The following is a 24,111-nucleotide window of genomic DNA, read 5'->3' on the forward strand; positions in this document are numbered from 1 at the left end:
TTATTTTTCCCCTTATGAGATATCATTGGATGATATGACTTTGGGTTTTTTTGTTTGCCTTCCTCTGGATCAATAAGTAAGTATAGATATAGGATAAAGTATCTGTTGTCTAAATTTAGCATAGGTTGAACTTGATGGACCTACGTCTTTTTTCAACCTCATCTACTATGAAACAACTACACAAAATCGTGTTAAAATATTGGCCGATGCTACACGATTATCTACACGTGGGACAACTGTTTAAGGATAAACTGATTTTTGCATACAAGATAGGACGCAATATTAAAGACACTTTAGTTAAACTGGATACAAGTGTAGGATTACGACAAACATTTCTGCAGACCCCAACGCATTATACGTGAGGGTTCTTTTGTACATTCATATATTGGGAAGAAATTTAGGATTCCAGGTTTCTTCACATGCTTAAGTACTGTACTTATACCGTTTACCTACTGAAATGCTCTGGTGTGTAAATACATGTGGGCATGACGATTAAAAGCTTAAAGAAACAAGTATCGCAGCACAAGACCAACATTAGAAATCCAGATAGTGACACCGCAGTGTCACTTTAGATCAATGGGGCATAGCCCTGCACAATTAAGATATGAAGTAAATGATCGGGTGGTATTATCTCTAAGGCCTTGCTCCCGCTGCCTGCTACAGCGTCCGCTGTGGCGGACGCTGCGCTCACGAGAGCCCTCCCCGCAATGGCGCCGGGCCCGCTGCGAGGGGGGGCCGCAGCGCTCGCGCGAGAGCTACTCCTGCTCTCAATAGAATTGAGAGCAGGAACTCGTGTCGAGCGGCTAGGCACGCCCCCTGGCGGTTCAGCCAATGAGGGCGAACCTGCCGGGTGACGTCATGGCCGCGCCCCCGTCACTCCTCCGCCACGCCCCCCCCCCCCCCCCCCCCCCCCCCCGGTCTCTGCTCCTGCAGTGAGCTGCAGACCGGGGAATCGCCGGAACGCGCAGCCAAAAGCGCGGGCGCGCATTACAGCGCCGTGACCGGGGCCTTAGCCTAAGAGGAAGAAACGTCTATTACAGCGCAAGGCAAAATGGACCTACACACTACTGTGTGGCTCCAAGGGGTCTGAATGAAAGGTTGGAACTCCATTAGATCCTTTAAAGTATTGTGGTCCATTTGGATGCTGGTGGGAGTGGATTCTGTTGGAATTAAAACATTAATTTTTTTGTCTGCTACAGCATGAAGTAAACTTCTGCATTTTTTTGCAACTACAATCTGTGTCTCCATCTTTTGCATAGTATATGTGTATGCGCGCATGTATTTTATGTATGCATTTATAAGCACATTTATGTATATATTTGAATGCATGAATGTAATAGGTACACGTGTGTATTCATGGCTATATAAATACATTGATATTTAAAAAAATCATATAATTATACTAATGAATTATATTCACAAGTGTGCTTGTTTAGAGAAAAGTGTATATATGCACATATGGTGTTTTAAATAAAGGTATATTCGACGTGGTCAGGAATGACAATATTTTAATTAGTGTTCTTGTTTCTTAGATGCACTCTGCATACATTGTAAGTCTCGTTTCTTGCTGTATAATAAAATAATCAACACCATGAATCCCTTCCTGGTCTTAAATAGTGTACACATCATTGTAATATTTTCGGGAGGCCTCCTTTTTATTTACACCTGGAACCACTGTTGTCCAAAGCCATAAAGGAATCTTACGTTTTCGTAAAATAAGGGTATTGGTAAGCCTGTGAAATAGACAACACATTCCTGAAAATGTTTGTTAATTAAAAAGCAATTTTTGGGGAATAAATTGCACCATCTCGTTACATTCCCGACAGAGGGTTTCAGATTTGATTGTGGTTAGCACCGCAATAGGAACATTTTAGACTCTAGAAGTTAAAAAAAACAAACGATGTTTATGTGCGAGTATTGTATGGGACCCTATCCCTAAAATGTCACATTTAGAGATACAAGCCTGTCCTTGTTCCTATTACATAAATCCCCATATTTATTTTTTAATGTGTGAACCAAGTAAATAGCCAGAGAAAAAGCGATTTGAGGGTGTAGAGCAGCAAAACACAAATAGTACTTTTTTTTTTTCCCCTCCATGAAACTTTTGCAACAATAAACGTTTAAAGAATGTCGGGGTCAGAGGTGCTCTCTAAATAAGATATTCTGTGTTGGTGGTTTTTAGCGAAGTTTCATATATTCTCAACTTGGTCCTTTTCTGAGAATGATCAAAATTCACCATCTTTGCGAACCTCTGCAAAGGTTTTGTTTTTCTCGATTCATAGGGCGTTATTCTATACCGGCCAAAGTTGCCAATCTAGTAGTTTTTGGTTGAAATTGAGTTCAAGGGAATTTTTGAGTGCAATTTTGGCAGATCTAGAATATGCAATCGTGACAAGGTGATAGTGTAAATACAGGCGCTAATAAAATGCTAGTGCTCACTAATAATATAAGTGAAAAATAAACAAACATAAAATGCTGTTGTGACTTATAGTGACTAAAATTGTGCAACCATAAGAATGTGTATAGAGGTTGTAACCCCTGCTCAAACCCTCTGGAAGGGACTGGCTTCACTGGTCCCAGATGATCGATATATATTCCCACAACCCAGGGGGAGCATGGAGGAAAAAACAACAGAGAAAACACAAACTAAGTGCAGACAATCAGGTTCAATATTGAAGCATGTGATAAATTTGGCTCTTGTGTGCAGCCAACTCACAGGATAGTAGTAGGGTATGGGCAAATACAGCATCTATGGAATCTGTGGAGTCTTCTAAACGCAGGCAGGATACACCTCACGCTCAGAAGTCAGGTGGATGAGGGCATGGAAGAATAGAAAGAAATCTCCATGGTGCAAATCAATGGTACAAGGGATAACTTTATGGTAATGCTAAAAATGCGCACTTACAATGTAAAAAAGTAAAATCAACATTTATCACTTAACAAGTGAATGAGGAGTGGTAGGGATTAGGCTGCAGCTCACCGCACCGCCGTCGCTCCGTGATTTCTGTGTCGTAGGCTCTCTGTACTCTCCTCTCCACCGCAGTGTATGGGGATCACCTCCGGCACTCTCTCCGATGCGATACGTCACTTCCGGTGAAGCCGCACCGGAAGTGACACGACGGAGTTCACTGTGTACACCGGAAGTGACGTATCGCATCGGAGAGAGTGCCGGAGGTGATCCCCATACACTGCGGTGGAGAGGAGAGTACAGAGAGCCTACGACACAGAAATCACGGCGGTGCGGTGAGCTGCAGCCTAATCCCTACCACTCCTCATTCACTGAAGTGATAAATGTTGATTTTACTTTTTTACATTGTAAGTGCGCATTATTAGCATTACCATAAAGTTATCCCTTGTACCATTGATTTGCACCATGGAGATTTCTTGCTATTCTTCCATGCCCTCATCCACCTGACTTCTGAGCGTGAGGTGTATCCTGTCTGCGTTTAGAAGACTCCACAGATTCCACAGATCCTGTATTGCCCATACCCTACTACTATCCTGTGAGTTGGCTGCACACAAGAGCCAAATTTATCACATGCTTCAATATTGAACCTGATTGTCTGCACTTAGTTTGTGTTTTCTCTGTTGTTTTTTCCTCCATGCTCCCCCTGGGTTGTGAGATCTAGAATAAGCCCATTAGACTTTTAAACTCAAATTTGAATATGGCAAATATAATAGTGAGTGTGCATAATGAAAAGCAGCCGGGTTTGATTTTTATTCAGACATTTCCTGGTGTTACATTAAAATACCAAAAAACGTGTTTTGCATTCATTGCTGGCATTAAGCTCTGCATTCATTTACAACGGGGGAAGAAAGGCAGATTGAAATGAGGGCAATTCGCGATGAAGGTATCCAGAGATATAGTACCATTTGAAAGAGGCCCCTTATGCTTTGCATAGTCATTTAGCATGTAATATTCAAAACTATAGCCTGCAGCTCGACGGCTTTATGCAAAGTGCAAGCTACAGAAGCCAGGTTCCCTGGATTGGTCCATCTGCACACCCTGATTTATTGATATTCTGCCGGGTGACAATAGATGACTTCTAGTACTTGACCACTGCACATGTCTCTTTAATAACGGAGCAGAGGTGACAGTTCTGGAGGTTTACTAAAGAAGCCATCCATTACAACAGGGGGAGCTCAACTCCAGTCCTCAAGCCTCCCCCCCCCCCCCCCCCTGCCAACAGATCAGGTTTTCAGGATATCCCAGCTTCAGCACAGGTAGCTCAATCAGAGGCTCATTCGTAGACTGAGACTGATTGAGCTACCTGTGCTGAAGCTGGGATATCCTGAAAACCTGATCTGTTGGGGGGACTGGAGTTGAGCACCCCTGCAGTACAGGTTCCCCTTAAAATGTCACCTTTCAGGTTATTAAACAAATAGGGAACATCCCTTCTTAGCCTATCTGGCAGCAAAACATGTTTAAGTTATGATGCTGTGATTACTTTTGGGCAAATGGGTATTGTTTAATAATACGCTGGTTTAGTAACAACTGCAGATATATTATTATAACTGATCTATAGTTGTAATTGTAGCCCCTTTCCCTATGACTACGGGAAACAACACAGGGGACTACGCGGGCTGCTATACCTGTTGCTCACAGGAGGCCTGAGCCTTCGCCACTGGGAGCCTGAGGTGCGCTCTTTCTCCTATAGTGCAGCACCTCCACCTATGAGGGATCCCAGCATTGGCGGGATAACCCCTCACAGGAACTGATACAGTAATGAATACACACACACAAGGTATATACCGAGTAATTACTGAACACACACACATAATAACTATATAACTACCCCACAGTATAACACAACAATGGGGTCGTCCTTTTTGCCATAAGCTTTGGTTAAAACCCGAATCTCATCTTGGGCATCGGCCTCTGCATGGCACTTACGATATAATCAGACTATGTTGGTGACTGGCAGACACTACATAATTCGCTGTCTCTTGATAGCGTCCGTGCAAATCCATTCTGGACTTGCGACGCATGGTCTCTCCATTCTGTAAACGCCTCTTCTCCCAGCGACGTGGATCGCACCCCAGAGAAGGCTTTCAGCTGGCGATAGGGTTGTGTCGGGGACAGCTCACTTATCTTCTCGTCAGCTGCTGTAGAACTCCAGCAAGTAGCTGAGCTCCATCTGAACTGCGGTGGCTCCGACCAGATCGTCGGGAAACTACGCGGGCTGCTATACCTGTTGCTCACAGGAGGCCTAAGCCTCCGCCACTGGGAGCCTGGGGTAAACGCTTTCTCCTATAATGCAGCACCTTCACCTATGAGGGATCCCAGCATTGGCGGGATAACCCCTCACAGGAACTGATACAGTAATGAATACACACACACAAGGTATATAACGAGTATTTACTGAACACACATATAATAACTATATAACTGTACCCCACAGTATAACAACAATAATGTGGGTGAATACCCCCAAAGTTCTTAGGGTGTGGTGGCACCAATATCCCTGGTGTCCTTCCCAGTGTCAGTCCCACCCAATGTATGAGTGTAACGCTTGCGCTGCCCACGAGGAAGACAGGACCCCGGTACTGAGGTGGGGAAGTATTGAACCACGCACCCACAGCAGCGGAAGCGTGCCTGGCAGGCGGATTGTCAACGTAGCCGGGTCTGGGTTGGACAGAGTGGGTTAGTCCAGATACTTGCCAAGGTCTTGGGTTGGAGAGATTAGAATGGTCAAAGTCCGTATAGCCGTGGTCTGGGGTTGGAGAGGTCAGAATAGTGGTAGTCCGTGTAGCCGTGGTCAGGGTTGGAGAAATCAGCAGTCGAGGGTAAGCCGGGGGTCAGTATCCACAGGAGTCTCCGAGTACAAGCCGGGTCGGTACACGAAGGGTTAACTGTAGAGAGAAGCACAAGACAGGGAGGAAGGCACAACAGACGTGGAAGCACAAGGCTACAACTAGTTATGCTCAGCAAGGTAAGACAGGAACTGCAGGATATTTAAAGCACACAGGAACCAGTCACGAGGGGCAGAACGGAGGCGCGGCCTCCGCGGAGGCAAGGATTGGCTGCAGGAGACAAGTGGGCTGTAAGTACTTTCCACGCAGCTGGGGAGCGGTGCGCGACGTCACGTGTCTCGCGCGCGGCGCGTACAAGGGGGCGGAGCTAAGCCCTGTGGCACTAGAAGAGCTGGGGGTTCGCACACACGCGCTGGTGCCAGAGTAGAGGACTGCGAGACAACAGGTAAGGAGGGAACACGTCGCAGAGAACGTGTTCCCCGATTCATTACAATGAGGTAGCGCTACCCCTGTGAACAGTTGGTGCACTTTATACCTGCCTGGGCACTCCTGTACCCAGGTGCAGCTGGTGAAATAGAGGATCGGTCTGGTCCCATGACGTGGGGCCTACAACAATCCCCTCACTCCTTTCGCAAGCCGATCCGCCTTGTGAGGCAAGCTCCAGCTGGAGTGCCTCACCTAATGTCTATGAGGTGGCCTGTGGCCTGGTCACAGACCGCAGGACACCGCGTGACTGTCCAGTCACCGATACAACAGTACCTCTGTGCTAATGGGAAAGCGTCCCTATCTGGGGCCTTCAATACAATACTCATCTGGTTGTGACTCAAGGCCTAGCTGGACTCTAAGGGCAATGACTAGGCCTAGTCCAGGGAAGCACTGCTCCCCGGACACTACCTGCTCTGTTGCCTCCCTCCGTCCGACTGCCTTGCAGTCTCTTTGCGGCCAAAGTAATCTTCCTGAATCTAGTCCTGAGGATTCTGGGACATGTAGTCCCGCAGTCTCTATCTGCGGAGAGACCTAAGATGGCCGCCGCAACTGTGCTACTGCGTGGCGTGTTACACTGCGCATGCGCGAGACCTAAGATGGCGGACCCCGCACACCGGGTCTGCCGCGGAGCTCCGATCGCCCCGACAGCTTCCTTCCCCGCACCGGAGGTAAGAGGGGGCTCGGCTACATATGTAAACCACTTATCCGTTTAATTGCCTTCTCTGGTTTTAGGAGGGACTGCCCTTTTAAAACAAGAATAGCATAAATGCTTTGTATTAAACTTAAACAAACCGAGGTATCTTTCATTTAAACACAGGTGAACCGCTTGAGATAATCCCCCTTTAATGGGACGGCATGTTTTCTAATTCTGCTTTTGTTTCCCTCCCAGTTAAAAACATGTTGTTAGCCCAGATAAATCGGGATTCCCAAGGAATGGAGTTTACCGGAGGAGGCGGTGAAACTCAGCATGTCACGCTGTGTCTCACAGAAGCGGTGACAGGTACGAGAGCCGTGGTCATTTTAACTACATTTATTCTTTGGACTTTTCCGTGTGCTCCAACTAGCATAAAAACCACGGGGAAAGAGAATGTTTTTGTTTTAGGTATTCTCTGCCTGCTGCAGGGTGATGAAGATCTGTATGAAATGCACTCCAGCTTCGGTAGTAGAAAACTTGGAGAGGAGTGGTGGTGGAATGAGTGGTGTGGGTGGAAATAGAAGGAAAGGTCTATATCCTCCTTCCAGCAGATGCTGCTGCTGAGTTGTGGTAGTAAGCTAGGAGTTAGATTTAGCAAATGATGCTATAGGTACACTAAGGTTTAGCACCATTTAGTAAATCTGTGTGTAACACCTCTACCCCCGGCTAAAGAAGAGGGGCCACACCAAAACAGTCCCAAAGTGTGTGTGTGAGGCTCAGCGGTTGTTACCTCCAATCCCAGGGTGCTCGAAATCCGTGCAGGACCGGTATGGTGAGCAAATAAAAGATGGAGGGCTACAGGAACTTTTGTTGGACTTTATTAACAGGCAACTTAAGGTCAACAACAGGACAGGCTTTCAAGAGTTACTAGACACTTGTACTCAGGTTTCCTCAACCATGAGGTTTGCAGGTAGATCAGCTGTTTTGCAAGCCTTTTTCTGCTGCCTAGGACAGAACTGGAACCTTCCTGTAATTCCCAGCAGTCTCACCCAAGTCTCCTTCCTAAGCCCCGCAGTGAGGACCTACTCCCTCACCCAGGTCTCCTTCCTAAGCCCTGCAGTGAGGACCTACTCCCTCACCCAGGTCTCCTTCCTAAGCCCTGCAGTGAGAACCTACTCCCTCACCAAGGTCTCCTTCCTAAGCCCTGCAGTGAGGACCTACTCCCTCACCCAGGTCTCCTTCCTAAGCCCTGCAGTGAGGACCTACTCCCTACTATGGTGCTGTGTCTCTGGGGCCCATAAGCTGGGAGACTTGCCCTAACTCAGAAAACATGAGGATCTGAGGAAAATATCCAGATCCCAAACATTTATAACCTTGGTTCCCACCCCCTGTTGCTGGGCAGGAAAGGAGAAGGCTTACTTAACTAAGTCATCCCCTAAAGGGTTGATTTTTCCAGTACCTTCTAGAACAGGGGTCTCCAAACTACGGCCCCCCCACAAGCTTTTATCCGTCCCGCAGCAACTTGAAATGTAAATATATATATTTGCTCATTATATATCATTTCCCAGTGTAAGCATGGCATCCTTTCTTTGTAATTGTCACATTTCTCTTTTGTTCTGAATCATATCATGCTGATTACCCCAAAAAGATCCAAATAAAACTTATTCAGTCATTTCTAAAATATCTAAAAATTATAAAAAGATTTTTTGTCTTTGGCCCGCGAAAATGTGTAGAATATACGATGTGTCCCTCGTACTGAAAAGTTTGGAGTTCTAGAAGGACAGAAACAGCCAATCACTGAGCTAAGTGATTTGCATCATAAAATTGACTACATGGAATAAGTTACTTACTAGCGCCTGTAAGGGAAATAACCCCTTAACTCCCTGTAGGGAACAGGACTCCTAGGAATACTTTCAGCATACCTCCAAGAATGCTACATGTGCAATGGTGCCTCTTGCATCCTATGCTCCCCTGGCAACCTATTGTAAATATTTTGGTATGTGCTACCAAGTTACATGTCCTGTATAAAGTGCTGAGAAGCGTGTAGCTGTCATGGCTCTCCCAGGCATTACTGAGAGAGGCTTGTGCCACAGCAGATTGCCAAGGCCTAATATTAACTAAAGTTTCTGCCATTCTGTTGAGAATAAACGTACTCGTGTAACGTCGGGGGGGGGGGGGGGGTGGTGGAATAAATCCCCAATAATTTACAAATAAACCTTCTTGTGATTGTGGGGATGTCTATGTTACTTCCCTTGTGTTCTCATTACCAGGTTGTGTTTTAACCAATGTAAAGGTACAGCACATGTATGATAACAAAAAGTTTTGTCACCTAGATGGTGAAAGCATGGACACCATGGAAAATGTGAGCCTACAAGCAGTGACGCTTTCAGACGGCTCCACAGCGTACATTCAGCATAATTTAAAAGGTATGCCATTTATCGTTACAAATTCTAGAAGCTTGCTTCCTAGTAGAAGGAATGTTTTCAGTGCATTGCAGGCCTATCTGACAGTGTAGAGGTTTATCTCTTATTTAAACGTTTGGTTTTCTACTTCCCCTTGTTAAACTGCATGCAATCATATTTTAGTTTAATGGTCTCATACCAGGGGTGGGCAACGCCAGTCCTCAAGAGCCTTACTGAGCCACCTGCGCTGACGCTGGGATATCCTGAAAACCTGGCCTGTTGGTGGCCCTCGAGAACTGGAGTTGCCCACCCCTGTGTTATACAGTAAACCTAATAGAGTTTTCATAATGACCTAAATATTTATGATCTGTGTAACCCAGATAGTGTTGTCATTTAAAAAAGTTGTTTTGTGTATCTGTAGATGGCAAATTAATAGAAGGCCAAGTCATTCAGCTGGAAGACGGCTCTGCTGCGTATGTTCAACATGTTTCTGTACCTAAAACTGGTAAGAATATAAAATGATAGCACAGCATTGGAACGTGCTAACGCTGCATCTTAGAAGGGTGGGCTTCATAAACATGACCGCGGCCCTCTGCATTGTGCCATTTATTTTAAACATTTTACTTAACAGCCACGTTGATCTATTTGGGTATGTAGAAAAAAAATGTGAACAAATACGTTGTGTGATGCAATTGTTGTTTTTTAAAAAAAAAAAATTTTTTTGATAAACTTTAGTTTCTGAAGGCATTTTGAAGAAGGACTTCATGTTCATTCCTCGTGTCTTTTTGCACACACATCTTTTATACGTTAAACTAGAAAATGCATCTAATTAAATGTAGTGGTGCTTGATACCATTGCTTGATACCATTTACAAGCCTTTGATAGGTGCAGTCCCCATTAGAATGCCCAAAATGACATTATTTTCTTTCCTTTTTCATCCTGATCACATAATTTATAATGCAATTGTTCATCATCTTTGCATTTGCAGAATGATTGAATACTGTAACTTTCTTAGTGTGGCAGCTTTCATTCCTCTTACGTATGCGTCCCTAACAGACTATGCATTACACCAGGGGGTTTACAAAATGGGTGGCGGGGCGCAAGACTTTTTGGGGGGGTCGCGACGGTTACAGAGGCCTCGCGCTGAGAGCGCAAGGCCTCTGTAAACTACTTACCCAGATTCAGTTGTGCGTTTCCATGGCGACGTGGCTTCAAATGACACCCGTTGCCATAGAGACGTGACGTCAAATGCCGCCGCGGGTCATGTGACGTCACATGACCCCGCAGCGTCATTTGACGCCACATTAGTGGTAAGGGGGGCGACCCAGGAGGAGAGCAGGCAGGGGGGGTGCACCGCACCCCTGTATTATACAGTACAATATCATTATTATTGTGTGTTTTGCAATTAGGCTTTGGCCCTACATTTGTAAATGTCTTGTTAACTATTATAACACTTGCTTCAGAATTAAAGCCATTACATGCTGAGTGCTGGATACGTTGGCTTTATATTATTCATACCCTTCTCAGATATGCATTGTACAGTTGAGTGCACATTGTACACACTTAGGGTATATATATTCACCAAAGTGGTCCATCAGATCTATACATCCACTTCGGTCAGTATAAAATAAACCCAGTAGGCTCCAAAAAGTGCTCCTATGTGGGATGTGCAAGTATATAAAAGCACTCAACAATATAGCCCTTTCTCTACCAATGTAACGTGGTTACATGAGTATAGAAGGTTTTAGCGATTGATACATGCACACGCAGTTATGTTTTATGTACTTATTTGTATGTTATTTTTAAGCAAAAGCTTAGTTTTTATAAATCTATTTCATTCTGTACTTATGTGAATGTCCTCCAACCCTGTTAAGAGCAAGATGATTCTTATAGTGCTGTATGTTTTCTCAGTAGATAGTCTGCGTTTGGAGGATGGGCAGGCAGTGCAGCTGGAAGATGGAACAACGGCATACATTCATCATACTTCAAAAGGTATACTGCTGGTGGGACATATATTACAGATCAGCATTCTGGTTTTCCTCTGTTGGTGCCACAGCTCACGCCATATTTCTAAACCAGAAGGATATGAGAGAGTGCATGCACTTTTGGGGGGGAAATACCTATGAAAAGTCAGTGGACAACATTTTCAGCACACGCTTGTGAATAAAAGTGTGTATTTGTTTGAGTACACGCAACCATGATTCTAAAAATACAACTGATATTTTAATATTCTGAGTCTAATAAGAGCAAGGATTGATTTTGTTTCTATTTTTGTGTGTGTGTGTGTGTGTGTGTGTGTGTGTGTGTGTGTGTGTGTGTGTGTGTGTGTGTATATATATATATATATATATATATACACACACACACACACATACACACACACATACACACACACACACACACACACTAAATTAAAGATCAAAAAAAGTCTAATTTAATGGTGTCTAAAGCAAATAGATTGACGTTTTCAAGATTATGCATTGCAGGCCTTGAACCCAGTATCTTCATCAGCATGTCCCATTAGTCTACCCCAGGGGTGGTCAACTCCAGTGCTCAAGGGCCACCAACAGGTTAGGTTTTCAGGATATCCCTGCTTCAGCACAGGTGGCTCAATCAGTTCCTGCTTTAGCACATGGAGCAAGGACTTCTTGAAAATCTGACCTATTGGTGGCCCTTGAGGACTGGAGTTGGCCACGCCTGTTCTATCCTGTCTCTGGTTTCCTGATTTGAATTCTTCTGTGTAATGTTGGGGTGTCTGTGATCTTTCAGACGGCTATGATCAGAGCTCGGTTCAGGCCGTGCAGCTGGAAGATGGTACCACCGCTTACATTCACCACACTGTACAAGTTCCACAGACGGATACCATCCTTGCAATCCAAGCTGATGGCACTGTGGCTGGACTTCACACAGAAGAAGCTACTATTGATCCCGATACCATCAGTGCATTGGAACAGTATGCAGCAAAGGTACACCATAGATCTTCTATTTTCCATTAGCAGAAACTAATGAATAATTACCGGAGATAATACTCTGCAACAGATATCGAAAATGTCATGTTGTTTATAGGTGTCTATTGAAGGAGGTGAAAGCGTCAGTAGCAGTGCACTGATATCCGAAACAGATCAGGATAAAAAAATGCAGGTTTGTATTTAAATATCAGTAAGTACCTGTTAATGTGCAGTTATTTGAAGAGAACGATATACTAACGAGCGGTTTTCTCATGGAGTTTTTTTTTCTTCTTCAACTTGAATTTTGTTCAATTTTTTTTTTCATGAAATACAGAACACACGAAAAGGGATTTAGAATCGCATTTTAGGATACTCAACAGAAAAGGGAAAACAATACAGAGAAATTCCAAAATAGAACAAGGGGAAAATTGAACAGCAGTTTCTGAGGAGGGAGTTCTTAATACAATAGACATTGGGCTTTCTCAAGTACATTGACCATGGTGGCACTGGAACTACCAAGTTAGACGAAACCCCATGATATGTTTATCAGCATGCTAAGTGAATGACTGTACCATTCGGCCTGAGACTCCTGAGGGACTGGGAGGGGGGTTATTCTCGATTGTCCGCTGCGGCCAAACAGCCGCTTCTGCAAATATATAAAGGGGCCCAAACTTTATGATAGCTTTTAATTGGGCCTCTTAATACATTTAGTGATGCACTCCATGGCTGCCACTTCCAAGGTTGTATGTGTAAGAAAACTAAGAGATAGGGAGGGGCGGGAGAATGTATACTGTGTTGAGCGGCACCCAAAATATGATCTATTAGTCTGGTCTTTTGTTTTTTTATGTTAGGAATTTAATTTAGAGGAGCAACCCAGGGGTCCCACAGAAGAGGCGAGCCCACCAGTTCAGAAATCAATGACACTCGATCAGTGTCGGGCGGCTACACAGACGGATTTGCAGCACTGATCGAGTGTCATGTATGGCCCATACATTACATTGTTTAGGTGGAACATTTGCTTTCATGCTTATTAGCGGGTATTTTGGCATAATTCTGTGGGGCATTTACCCGTGGCTTGTTCCTAAACATTGGTACAGTTTTCCATAGGGTTATTCATACGCCATAAGGCAATACATACAGGGTTCTCTCTGTTATTTACTCGGTCCCTACTTGTACCACCCTTTTTTTGGGGGACCCCTTGCTGGTTATGTGCTTGCATTTGTGTAGAAAAGTAGTGCTTACAATTTAACTGATATCTATGTACCATATATACTGTACTGGAGTATTATCTGTGACTTAGTTCTCTAGAGGTTGATTTTACATGAGTGATTTTTGTCCTGGAACAGGATTGTGTTTTTTCTCTGTCTTCAGGCTGCCAGCACTCCTCAGCCTAGCTGTTGCAACAATGTTGCGATCCCTTGTGGGTTTCTTGGCTTCAGCTAGTTGCCTTGGCAACCCCCCTGCCTTTTGCCAGGGTGGACTGCTCCCCCTACCCTTGCCAGGTGGTATTGTTTCAGTTAATTTCCCATCAGCCCAGACCAGCATGCTGTCTTTTAGTACCAGCAGCCATCTTGAGCAGTCATCTCTCCTATCTTGGTAAAGTTACTGATTTTTACCTATCCCTATATCTTGCATTTAGCCCACTTCCCTCATAGCTCCCCTTCCCCTCCATTGATCTCATGTCCCAATGTTCCCTCAGTACTTTCCCCCCCTTTTTATTTTTATGTAGTTGCCCCAAATAAACACTTCAGCAAGTAAGAAGGTTCCCTTGCATGATATATGGGATTGAGTTAACCTGCCTGTCCCTACTAATCTATCAGGGTGGGCTTGGGCCCGAACAATTTCCCTGCCTTGGGAAGTACATCCTGGTATCATCGTTTGGTGTAGTGATTTTCATTATTTTTACGGAGGGAGACCTATGTGGTTTGGGTTAAATGGAAGTATCGCGGGTTCCTCTTTTTTGTGGATCTGTGGGAACGGGCCTGAGGAAGGGGCATCCTGCCCCGAAACGTTGCCCCCCTTACTCCAGCACAGCAGCTCCTTTTTTGCCTATTATTATTATTTTCTCTTTGTGTGCTGGGAACACCCACCAATTTCCTAAATAAGTCCAGGGTGCAAGGGGCACTAAGGGATTTGTGAGTGCTAATATTAAATAATCAACTAACAGCAAGATTGTATATTCTTGAGAGCCTATTTGCACCCCTTGAATATCAGGGTTGTTTCTATATGAGGTGTGCAGAGTTTCAATGACCAGTGCAAAGAGATGGGGAGAATAACAGGCATCCTTGTTTTGTGCCATTGTTGATGGAGATCGGATTATATTATAGTATATATTCTTGCAGATGAATTTGTATATACGCCTTTGCCTGCATTAATGAAATTTGGTCCTAGCGCTAATTAAACTAAATGAATCTAAAATCAAAAGCCTTCAGCACATCTAAAGCCAGATGAAACATAGGAATCTTATTTAGCAGTACAAATTATAATACTGGTGTTTGGTGTTGTCCTGAATTTGGCTAAAGAAAATTAATCCAACTTGAGTCTAATGTATTAATTTGGGAAGGCATTGGTAAAGGCAGCGGTGCACAAACTGGGGGGCGGGAGATTTGTCTGGGGGGGGCGCAGGCGGTTGCAGAAGTCCTGCGCTCCTCCCCAAGGCATTTAAATGAATGCCGGGGGATCGCGTGAGGCCTCTGCAACAGTAACACTTACCGGGATTCAGACGCGTCCCCATGGTAACGTAGGAGAGGACGCGAGACGGGGGGAAGCCAGGCAGGGGGGCGCAACTTCTAACGTTTGCACTCCCCTGGGTTAAGGTGTAGGGTCAAAATCTTCACACATACACACACACACACACACTCACTCACATACTACCCGTACTTGGTAATCATACAGAATAGTTTGAAAAGATGAGGAAGAATTAACGTTGCCATTTTTTTATATTACATAGAATTAGGACATCTTTATCTGAGAGGCCAAACTAATAAACGTTCTGCATATTACTGTACATATTTGAGAGCCTCCCACAGCATGCTATCTGAAATCTTGATAAATTTAAATCATCTGCATTAAATTTAAAATAATTCTTCAAAGTGGTAGAGGTGGTCTATATTATTTCTGGGATATTTAGCAAGGAGTCATAGCTGGGGATTGCAAAGTAGGTTGTGTAATTCAGTGACAACTAAAGCATGGTCTGACCAAGAAGAACTTGAAATTACAGAGCTCCGCAGTAGGGGGCATAAGGAAGAGCCTACAAAGATGTAGTCCGTTCTGGTAAGAATGATGTGCGCTAGAGAAAAGGGCAAAATATCTATCAGAGGTTTGAAGAAGTCTCCCAAGTATCAATCAAAGCTTGTGAGGACAGATGTCTAGTGAGAGCTCTGTTGGCCCGTCTGACTGAGGGCTCAGATCCATTGTCTCCATGAACCTGGTTGCAGGAACAAAATAAAATGAAAATCATTTCCCATGATAAATTGGCCTCTTTAAAAATCCCTAATAATTGGTCAAAGTTCAGAGCAAAACTTACATTGGAGGCATAAATATTAACTATAGTTACCTCTTTGTTAACCGAGAGACCAGAAATAATATTTGTGTCTGCTACTTCATAGAATTGCCACTCCTCTTGTCCTTGAGCTAAACCTTGCTATTTTTAGCCCCGGGGTACCTACAGTAAGAACCTCCAGATCCTATTATAAGTGTCGTCCAATTTAGGGTCACTAATCCCTATCCCTGATTGATCACGACATTACTACTGCTACCCACTAATGTCCAGGATATTAATGCTGACCATCAGTGGCTCATCATATAATGCAGGGGTGAGCAAACTTTTTACACCGAACCCCCCTTTTCATCCGTGATTTTAGTTGGGGCCCCCCCTGCCTGATGTAATAAAAATCACATGACTTTCTTAATCGGTATAATGTTATAGGTTGTTTTTAAATAACTCGTCGTAGTATAAGATACTGACTGCAATTTTTTTCTCCCTCCCCCATCCTCTCCCTGATCCTCTCTCTCCTCCTCATCACCCCTCCTCATCCCTCCACATCATCTTCTCAGCTCTCTCCCCCAGCTCTTTCTCCCTCCTCCTCCTCCATGCCTACCTGCGGGACAGGGTGGTGATAGAGGCAGGCGGGGGGAGATGATGGCGGCAGCGGGCCGCCAGAGTAAAGCAGAGGAGTTAGGAGTTGCACGAGGCAGAGCAGGACGGCCAGGGAGGAGCGCGCTGTAGCAGCATAGACACCCGGAAGTAAGAAACACTTCCGGGTCAGACCGCTGGGGCACGCTCCTCCCGGCGTCGTCCCGCTGTTCCTCCGTGCAACTCCTTACTCCTCTACCGGCTGCGTCACTTTGGCGGGCTGCCGCGTAATCTTTCCCCCCCCCCTGCCTGCCTCTAACCACCCTGCTTCACTCTGCGCCCCCCCCCTACAAAATCTTGCGCCCCCAGTTTGCGCATCCCTGATGTAATGCATAAGTATTATTGATTGCCAGTCCATACAGGAAGGTGCTGTTTCACCAGATGGGCTACCCTAAAGGGTATATTCATTTTTTTTTTTTATGTATATTTTTTTATTGATTTTCGCATATAAATGGGGAAAGGAAGGATACAAAAATAAAAAGGGGGGGGGGGAACAACCACTTTCTATTGAATTTCTTACAAACAACAACAGACACATTACATATCATACAACTTTTGATAAACACTATGTTTTACATTCAGCACTCCCAGATTCTCTCTCCCTCCGGGAGCGCGCCCCTATCCAGCATCCCAGGGCTTCCAGACCCTATCATATCTCCTAGTGGTGTGGTTCAGAAATGAGGTGAGTTTCTCCATCAATTGAACATCATTAACCCTTCTAATAACCTCTCTTCTGGAGGGCGGGAGTATCTTTTTCCACGCCGCTGCTACAGCGCATCTAGCCGCCGTTAGAATATGCAGAATCAGTTTTTGTGTATGATGATTTACATCTTCCACAGGTTTAGCCAAGATTATTAGAATTGGATCTAACGGGATTTTTATATCATATAGAAACAAAAAATACTAGGGCGCGCTCTCTGACTACAATGCAAGGAAATGAAAAAAACACTTATATTACCTTGCTAGAGGGCCCCTGCGTATAACCCAATGTTGGTATACACCTCTGGAGTCCACTGTCCGCAGCTCTGAAACCCTTCGGGGAACTTTTCCTTGCTCCCTGAAATAGATAGTAGAGACAAAAAAAACAAGGGGAGCGCGAATCAATAATAAGTATGCTGATGGTTTTTTGAATAAATAATAAAATCAAAAGGCAGACTGGTTAACAGTGTAGCCAGACTTACCTCACACCTCAGTGATGCACAAGGGTTAGAAACTGAACCTCAGTCAATTCACCTCCTGGGGTGTTAACTACACAGGGTTGGGTCAGTGAAATATCAATATCAAAGAAACAAAATTACAATTACTCACACAGCCTTGTTTGAGTATGGGATCATCAAGGGTATCTTTTCCTGTTCCTCTGGAATCATGAGGTCTCTGCTTGTCCTCCTGTGGGGCTCTTTCTTCTGTGGATATATCGGATACTTCCCTCAGGTACCGCTAAAAGTGCACAGAGAGTGGAAGTAAACCACAAAGAATTTATTAACATATAGACAATAGTAAAAACTTACATCTAGAAACTCCCGTTCGGTGTAACAAAGTTCGTGGGGCTGGTCACATCAGGGCGCTCTCTGCTTCCACGTCCGGACAGCAGTTCCTGGAACGCACCCACACTCCTTCACTACACTATGGTGGCTTCCGGGGGAAAAAAGTCCTAGTGGATTGGAGCCTCCAGCGGACCAGGTTTGCACCAAAGGGATTGTCAGACCATATTTTGTATGTTTCCCAATTGGACATAAAGATGTTCGCGTAACTTGGTGCGAACCTGGTCCCCATTGCTGTGCCGCACTTTTGGAGGTAGTACACACTGTTAAATAAAAACACATTATGCTCCAGTACATATTTAATGCACTCTATAAGAAATTCCCTTTGTTCCTGTTTCAATACAGGATCTCCTTCAATAGTTTTTTCAATTGCTTGTCCATATGGCCGATAGAAGTATACAGACTAGTCACGTCACATGTGACTAATAGAAAATCATCTTCCCACTGAATTTCTGAAATAATATTTAAAACCTGCATTGTGTCCCGTAAATAGGATCTACTTGCGGACACATACTTCTGCAGGAAAACATCAATATATTCGGATAGGTTAACCGTTATTGAACCAATACCCGAAATTATGGGTCGTCCTGGGGGTTTTCTCCAATTTCTTGTGTATCTTGGGGAGGAAATAAAAAATAGCCATACCTGGTTTCTCCCCCATCAGATAATACAGTTCTTTCTCATGTAGTATACCCACTGTTTTCCCTCTACTCAGAATCAGGGACAGCTCACTTTTAAATTTGATTGTGGGGTCAGTCCCCAGTACTTCATAGGTGACACTATCGCTTAGTATCCTATCTGCCTCAGTCATATAATATTCTAAATCCATGATGACTACACCCGGGGGGGGGGGGCTTTGTCAGCTTGTTTTATGGTGATGGATTTGTCCTCTGTTAGTTTTACCAGAGCTTCCTTCTCAGATTTCCTCAGATTATTTTTAAACTTGCTTTTGGTTGTCACTAATTTCTCGAAATCTGCTCAAATGGATTGGTTAAAAACTTCTAGGTAATTCCCCTTGCTACCACTCGGATAAAATCTAAATTCTTCTTTTAGATCCGAGTGTACAAAGGGATTAGATATCAGATAATCTATTTCCCCTTCTCTATTAGCTCCTCCATCAATTGTGGCTGGGCTGTGATTGAGACTCTCCCTTTGCAGGGCATCCCTGCTGAGAAAGAATCGTTTGATGGTTAATTGTCGAATGTACTTGTTGGCATCTATGAACAGATTAAAGCCACTTGGTCCTGTTGTTGGTGCACAACTTAGGCCTTTTTCAATAAGCCGATTTTCAGTGTGTGTCAGGGTTTTCTTGCTTATATTAAAAATACTTTTCCATGCACTTGTCTTTTTGGTTTTACACTGCCTTCCTCCTTTCTGTCCTCTAGTCTTCTTTTCCTTCCTTTCTCTTCTATATTTTCTTGTATCCCTGGATCCCTCAAACTGGAATACCTGTTCTGTGTTTGAATAGGTGATGGGAGAGCCCGCTCTAAAAAAGGAATGTTACTTCGCCCCTTGCTGGATTTCTCCCAAATTGGGCTAGTTTGTAACATCTGACTTCCCCTTTCTTTAGATCTTCTTGAGCCCCCTCTCCCTTTATCATCAATATTAGGGCTTCTGCGGTTGGGAATGGGGTTTCTCTTTTCTCGTGTTTTCTCTCTCTCTGTTCTCTAAACCTCTATCTCTCCTCCCTGCTTGGGGATCTTATATCCTTCTGAAACCTATCAAATTCTCCACGATAGCCGTGACCCCTGTGTTCGTGGACACTGTCACGTCTACTCGCATATGGGGGCTGTTCTTTTCATTTGCCTCTGTCTTGAGTTCTTTGATTTATTCTCCCTCGCCTCATTACCGTTCCCTCTTTCCCTTTGCTCAAATTCCTTGATCTGTCCTTTCCCTGGACTCCTCCAGTTATCCTTTTTGAATCTAGTTCTTTTCTGTTCCCTTTCTCTCCCTACTTCTTTATTGGGATTAGATTCACAGCTTCTTGAGAATCTTCTAGTCCCTGTTTTATTGGGATTTTTATATCAGCCACATCTTTTATTAGTTTTAAAACTGTCATCCAATACGACCGCATTACTAGGCAGTACCACCAAATATGTGCTAAATCTCCGAATTGGCCACAACCCCTTCAACAACTATCGGTTGTCCCCGGAACATCGTTTTTTTTATCTTTTGGGGGTGTAGTACCAACGTAGCAAGATTTTATATAAATATATATATATATATATATATATATATATATATATATATATATATTCTCTTTAGTTACCGTACATATAGAGGTTTTACCTGCATTATCCCAGATGCCTTCCCAATCCTCCCTTGTTATTTCAGTCTGGAAATCCAGAGCCCACTGGTCCATATATTTATGGTTGGAGTTTGTTTTTTTAAGAGTTAGCCCCTGGTACAGAGATGATATCAAACCTCTTTGGTATTTTTTTGTTTTACATAGATCTTCAAATCGTGTATATCTAGGAAATTCCTCGTCATGGAGGCCCTGACACAAAATGTCGAGCCTGAATATATCTAAAAAGCTCAATTTGGGGTAGCCCATACTTTCTCGTCACTTCCTCAAAAGACATTAACTGGTCCTTTTCTAGTAAATCTCCCGCCTCCAGAATTCCTCTCTGTTTCCAAACTTCAAACCCCTGACCCTGAAAGGCCGGGCTAAACTCTGGATTTCCAAACAGAGACGTGAGCCTAGAGGGGGTCGACACTACCTTATATTTCTTTTTTTCCCCATCTGCCAAATTTTCTGAGTAAATCCAATTACTGTCGATTCCGGCTGCCTCCCGGTGTTAGGAATCGGGGAACACGTCCTTTGCGACGTGTTCCCTCCTTACCAGTCGCCGCACAGACCTCCGCTCTGGCACCAGCGCGTGCACACACCCCTGCTCTGCTTACAGAGTGCACGCGCAGGTCTTCTATGTTGCCACGTAGCTTAGCTCCGCCCCCTTGAACGCGCCACGCTTCTCTCTCGCACGGTGCGCACACGTGAGGTCGTGCACCGCTCCCCAGCTGTGTGGCAAGTATTCTAATTGCCCACTTGTCTCCTGCAGCCTATCTCTGCCTCCGCAGAGGCCGTGCCTCCGTTCCGCCCCCCTGCCTCATTGGATCCTGTCTTCTATAAATGCCTTGCTCATTCACTCCTGCTTTACTGAGCAGAACTAGTTGTAGCCTTGTGCTTCCACGTCTGTTGTGCCTTGCTCCTTGTCTTGTGATTCTCTCTACAGTTAACCCTTTGTGTACCGACCCGGCTTGTACTTGGAAACTCCTGTGGATACTGACCCCATCTTACCCTCGACTCTGCTGATTTCTCCAACCCTGATTACGACTACATGGACTACTACGATTCGGACCTCTCCAACCCCAGACTACGGCTATACGGACTTTGACCATTCTAATATCTCCAACCCAAGACCTCGGCAAGTATCTGGACTAACCCACTCTGTCCAACCCAGACCTGGCTACGTTGACAATCCGCCTGCCAGGCGCGCTTCCGCTGCTGTGGGTGCATGGTTCAATACTTCCCCACCTCAGTACCGGGGTCCTGTCTTGCTCGTGGGCAGCTCAAGCGTTACACCCGGCTCCTGTCCCAAGTCTAGACCACAACATAGACGACAGCCCAATCGGGTTTTTTAGCGAGCTTTCCAGGTAACACCCAGGCATAAACTCCTCTCGGGGAGTGTCAGTAAACCATTTGTTTCATATGGGAGGCTATATCATATTTTAGAATATTTGTAACAAAGATACCACCTCCTTCCTTGGCATCCAACATTATTGATCTAGCTTTCCTCGGTTGTTTATGTTTCCAAATAAACTGCATAATTCGATTCTGAATTTCTTTTATATTTGAATGAGGGACAGCTACCGGTAGTGTCTGAAAATAGTACAGAAGCCTGGGGAGAATATTCATCTTAACTGCTGTTATACGCCCTATCCAAAATATACAATGGGAATTCCAGGCTTGTAGATCTTTTTTAATTTTGGAGAATAGATCAGGGTAATTATATTTATATAATAAGTTATAATCTCTAGTTAGATAGATTCCTAAATATTTAAAATGAGTCTTTTTCCATTTATTATCAAAATGTCATCTGGGCACCTCGACCTCCTTTTCCGTTAGCGTCAAATTTAGAGCTTCTGATTTTCCCATATTTATTTTATACCCGGAGAGCTCACCAAACCCCTGAAGAGTGGACTGCAGATTCGGGAGAGATGTCAATGGGTTAGCTATAGTAAGAATAACATCATCTGCAAACAACGATATTTTATAACAATCATCTTTTATTTTGATCCCTTGTATGTTTGGGGAGGCTCTGATGGTGGCCGCTAGAGGCTCGATTGTAAAAGCGAAAACAAGGGGAGAGAGGGGACACCCCTGCCTAGTCCCATTCTTAATTGTTATTAGGTTTCCCTCCCCTCCTGGGATCTTTAGGGTAGCCGTTAGCGATTGATATAGAGCACGGACTCCCTGTAGAAATGCTCCGGAGAAACCAAATACCTCTAGTGTCTTGTCCAGAAAGTCCCACCTTATCCTATCAAAAGTTTTCTCCGCATCTAGACTCAGCAGCATAGCTTTCGATTTGGATTTGTGTTTTTGATCAATAACATTAATAATTTTCCATGTATTATCTGATGCCTGGCGTTCACTCACAAATCCCACCTGCTCATAGTGAATTAATCTTGGGAGTATTGGGTTCAGTCTGTTGGCTAGAATGTTGCTATAGATTTTCAAATCTGTGTTAAGTAGTGAGATTGGCCTGTAGCTACCACAACATAGGACCCTTTCCCTCTTTAGGGATCACCACTATGTTGGCCTTTGTCATCTGAGAAGGAATATGTTTTTCCGTTTAGGAAATCATTAAATAGATCCAACAGATAAGGTCCTTAAATTCCTATAAATGTTTTATAGTAGAGATTTGCAAAACCACCTGGGCCCGGAGCTTTCGATGGTTTCAAAGATCCGACCACTTTACCCAGCTCTTCCGGAGTTGTCTTGGCGTTTAAAATCTTAAAATCATCCTCAGGAGGGCACAATCTCTCAGATAATCCTCAATCTGGTCCAAGCCCGGGACTTTAGCATTCGGGGTTGAGTTGTCTAGATCGTAAAGATCCGTATAAAATTTAGCAAATTCCTCTCCGATCTTTGAGTGGTTATATTTCCCCCCCCCCCCCCCCCATTTTTTAATCTGATAGCGGGAACTGAAGCCCTCGCCTTAATCCCTCTAAATATTTGGCTAATACACAATCTGCTTTATCACCTTTATCACCTTTATCATAGTACATCTGCCTGGTCCACTTAAGGGCCTTTTCTACATCTTGTTGTAATATCTTAAATTCCTACCTTGCACGGTTCAAAATTTTATATACTTTCCTCAACGGGTTTTTTTTATGTGAGCTTTCTTAATTTATAATTTTTCCCGTTAAAATGTTGTCTTTCCATTTTTATTCTCTTTCTGTATGATGCTATTGAGATAAGCTGACCTCTAATGGTGGCCTTGTGTGCCTCTCATAGAATCGCTGAGGATTCTACAGATCCATTGTTTAAGCGAAAATAGGTTTTAAGTGAGTCTCCAATTTGTGAGCTATTCTGTGTGTAGTTTAGTAAAGAGTCATTCATCCTCCATGGAAATGACTGAATCTTGGCGAATGGTGGATCAAACAGAATAGCCACGGGGCATGGTCCGACCAAGTAATAGGCCCTATGTCTGAGTGGACTAATACTTCTAGGATATTTGGAGATACAAAAATATTATCAATTCTAGAGTATGAGTCATGCGGGGGCAAATAGAAAGAATAATCTCTCTGCCATTTGTGCGAGCAGCGCCAGGCATCTAAGAAGCCAAATTCTTTGATGAGCAGTCTAAATTTCATTGCTACACTGTAAGTCATTGCGGAGTGTAGATGCCCTAAATGTGTGGACTTGTCCACATCCGGGTCTGGGACCCTATTAAAATCACCTCCTACGATATATAGCTGTTCTTGGTTCTCCCCCATTGATTCCAATGTTTCCTTTAAAAAATAGATTTGTCCCTCATTAGGTGCGTATATATTTACTAATGTAATATGCTGGCCGGAAAGAAGGCCGTGGACTACCAGTGACCTCCCTCCCTTGTCTCTCTTGACCTCTAGTGTCTGGAAAGGAATACCCTGTCTTATCAAGATCGTGACCCCCCTTTTCTTACTGGTGAAAGACGAATAGAATGCG

General features: G+C 44.1%; 1 protein-coding gene across 9 annotated transcripts in view; it reads left to right on the forward strand.

The window, feature by feature from the left end:
* The window catches only part of ZNF143 (zinc finger protein 143), a 60,321-nt gene that overhangs the window by 8,611 nt on the left and 27,599 nt on the right, over positions 1-24,111 (forward strand). For 3 of the 9 annotated variants that reach the window (XM_075567070.1, XM_075567072.1, XM_075567073.1), the window contains exons 2-7: positions 7,130-7,240; positions 9,208-9,300; positions 9,698-9,781; positions 11,188-11,268; positions 12,046-12,242; positions 12,343-12,417. In XM_075567070.1, coding sequence (XP_075423185.1) covers positions 7,138-7,240; positions 9,208-9,300; positions 9,698-9,781; positions 11,188-11,268; positions 12,046-12,242; positions 12,343-12,417 — 633 coding nt within the window. In that variant the 5' untranslated portion in view covers positions 7,130-7,137. The remainder of the gene's footprint in view (positions 1-7,129; positions 7,241-9,207; positions 9,301-9,697; positions 9,782-11,187; positions 11,269-12,045; positions 12,243-12,342; positions 12,418-24,111) is intronic. The other 6 variants (XM_075567071.1, XM_075567074.1, XM_075567077.1 and 3 more) reach the window with 3 other exon arrangements.

This window comes from Ascaphus truei, chromosome 12, assembly GCF_040206685.1.
Source record: "Ascaphus truei isolate aAscTru1 chromosome 12, aAscTru1.hap1, whole genome shotgun sequence".
NCBI lineage: Eukaryota > Metazoa > Chordata > Amphibia > Anura > Ascaphidae > Ascaphus > Ascaphus truei.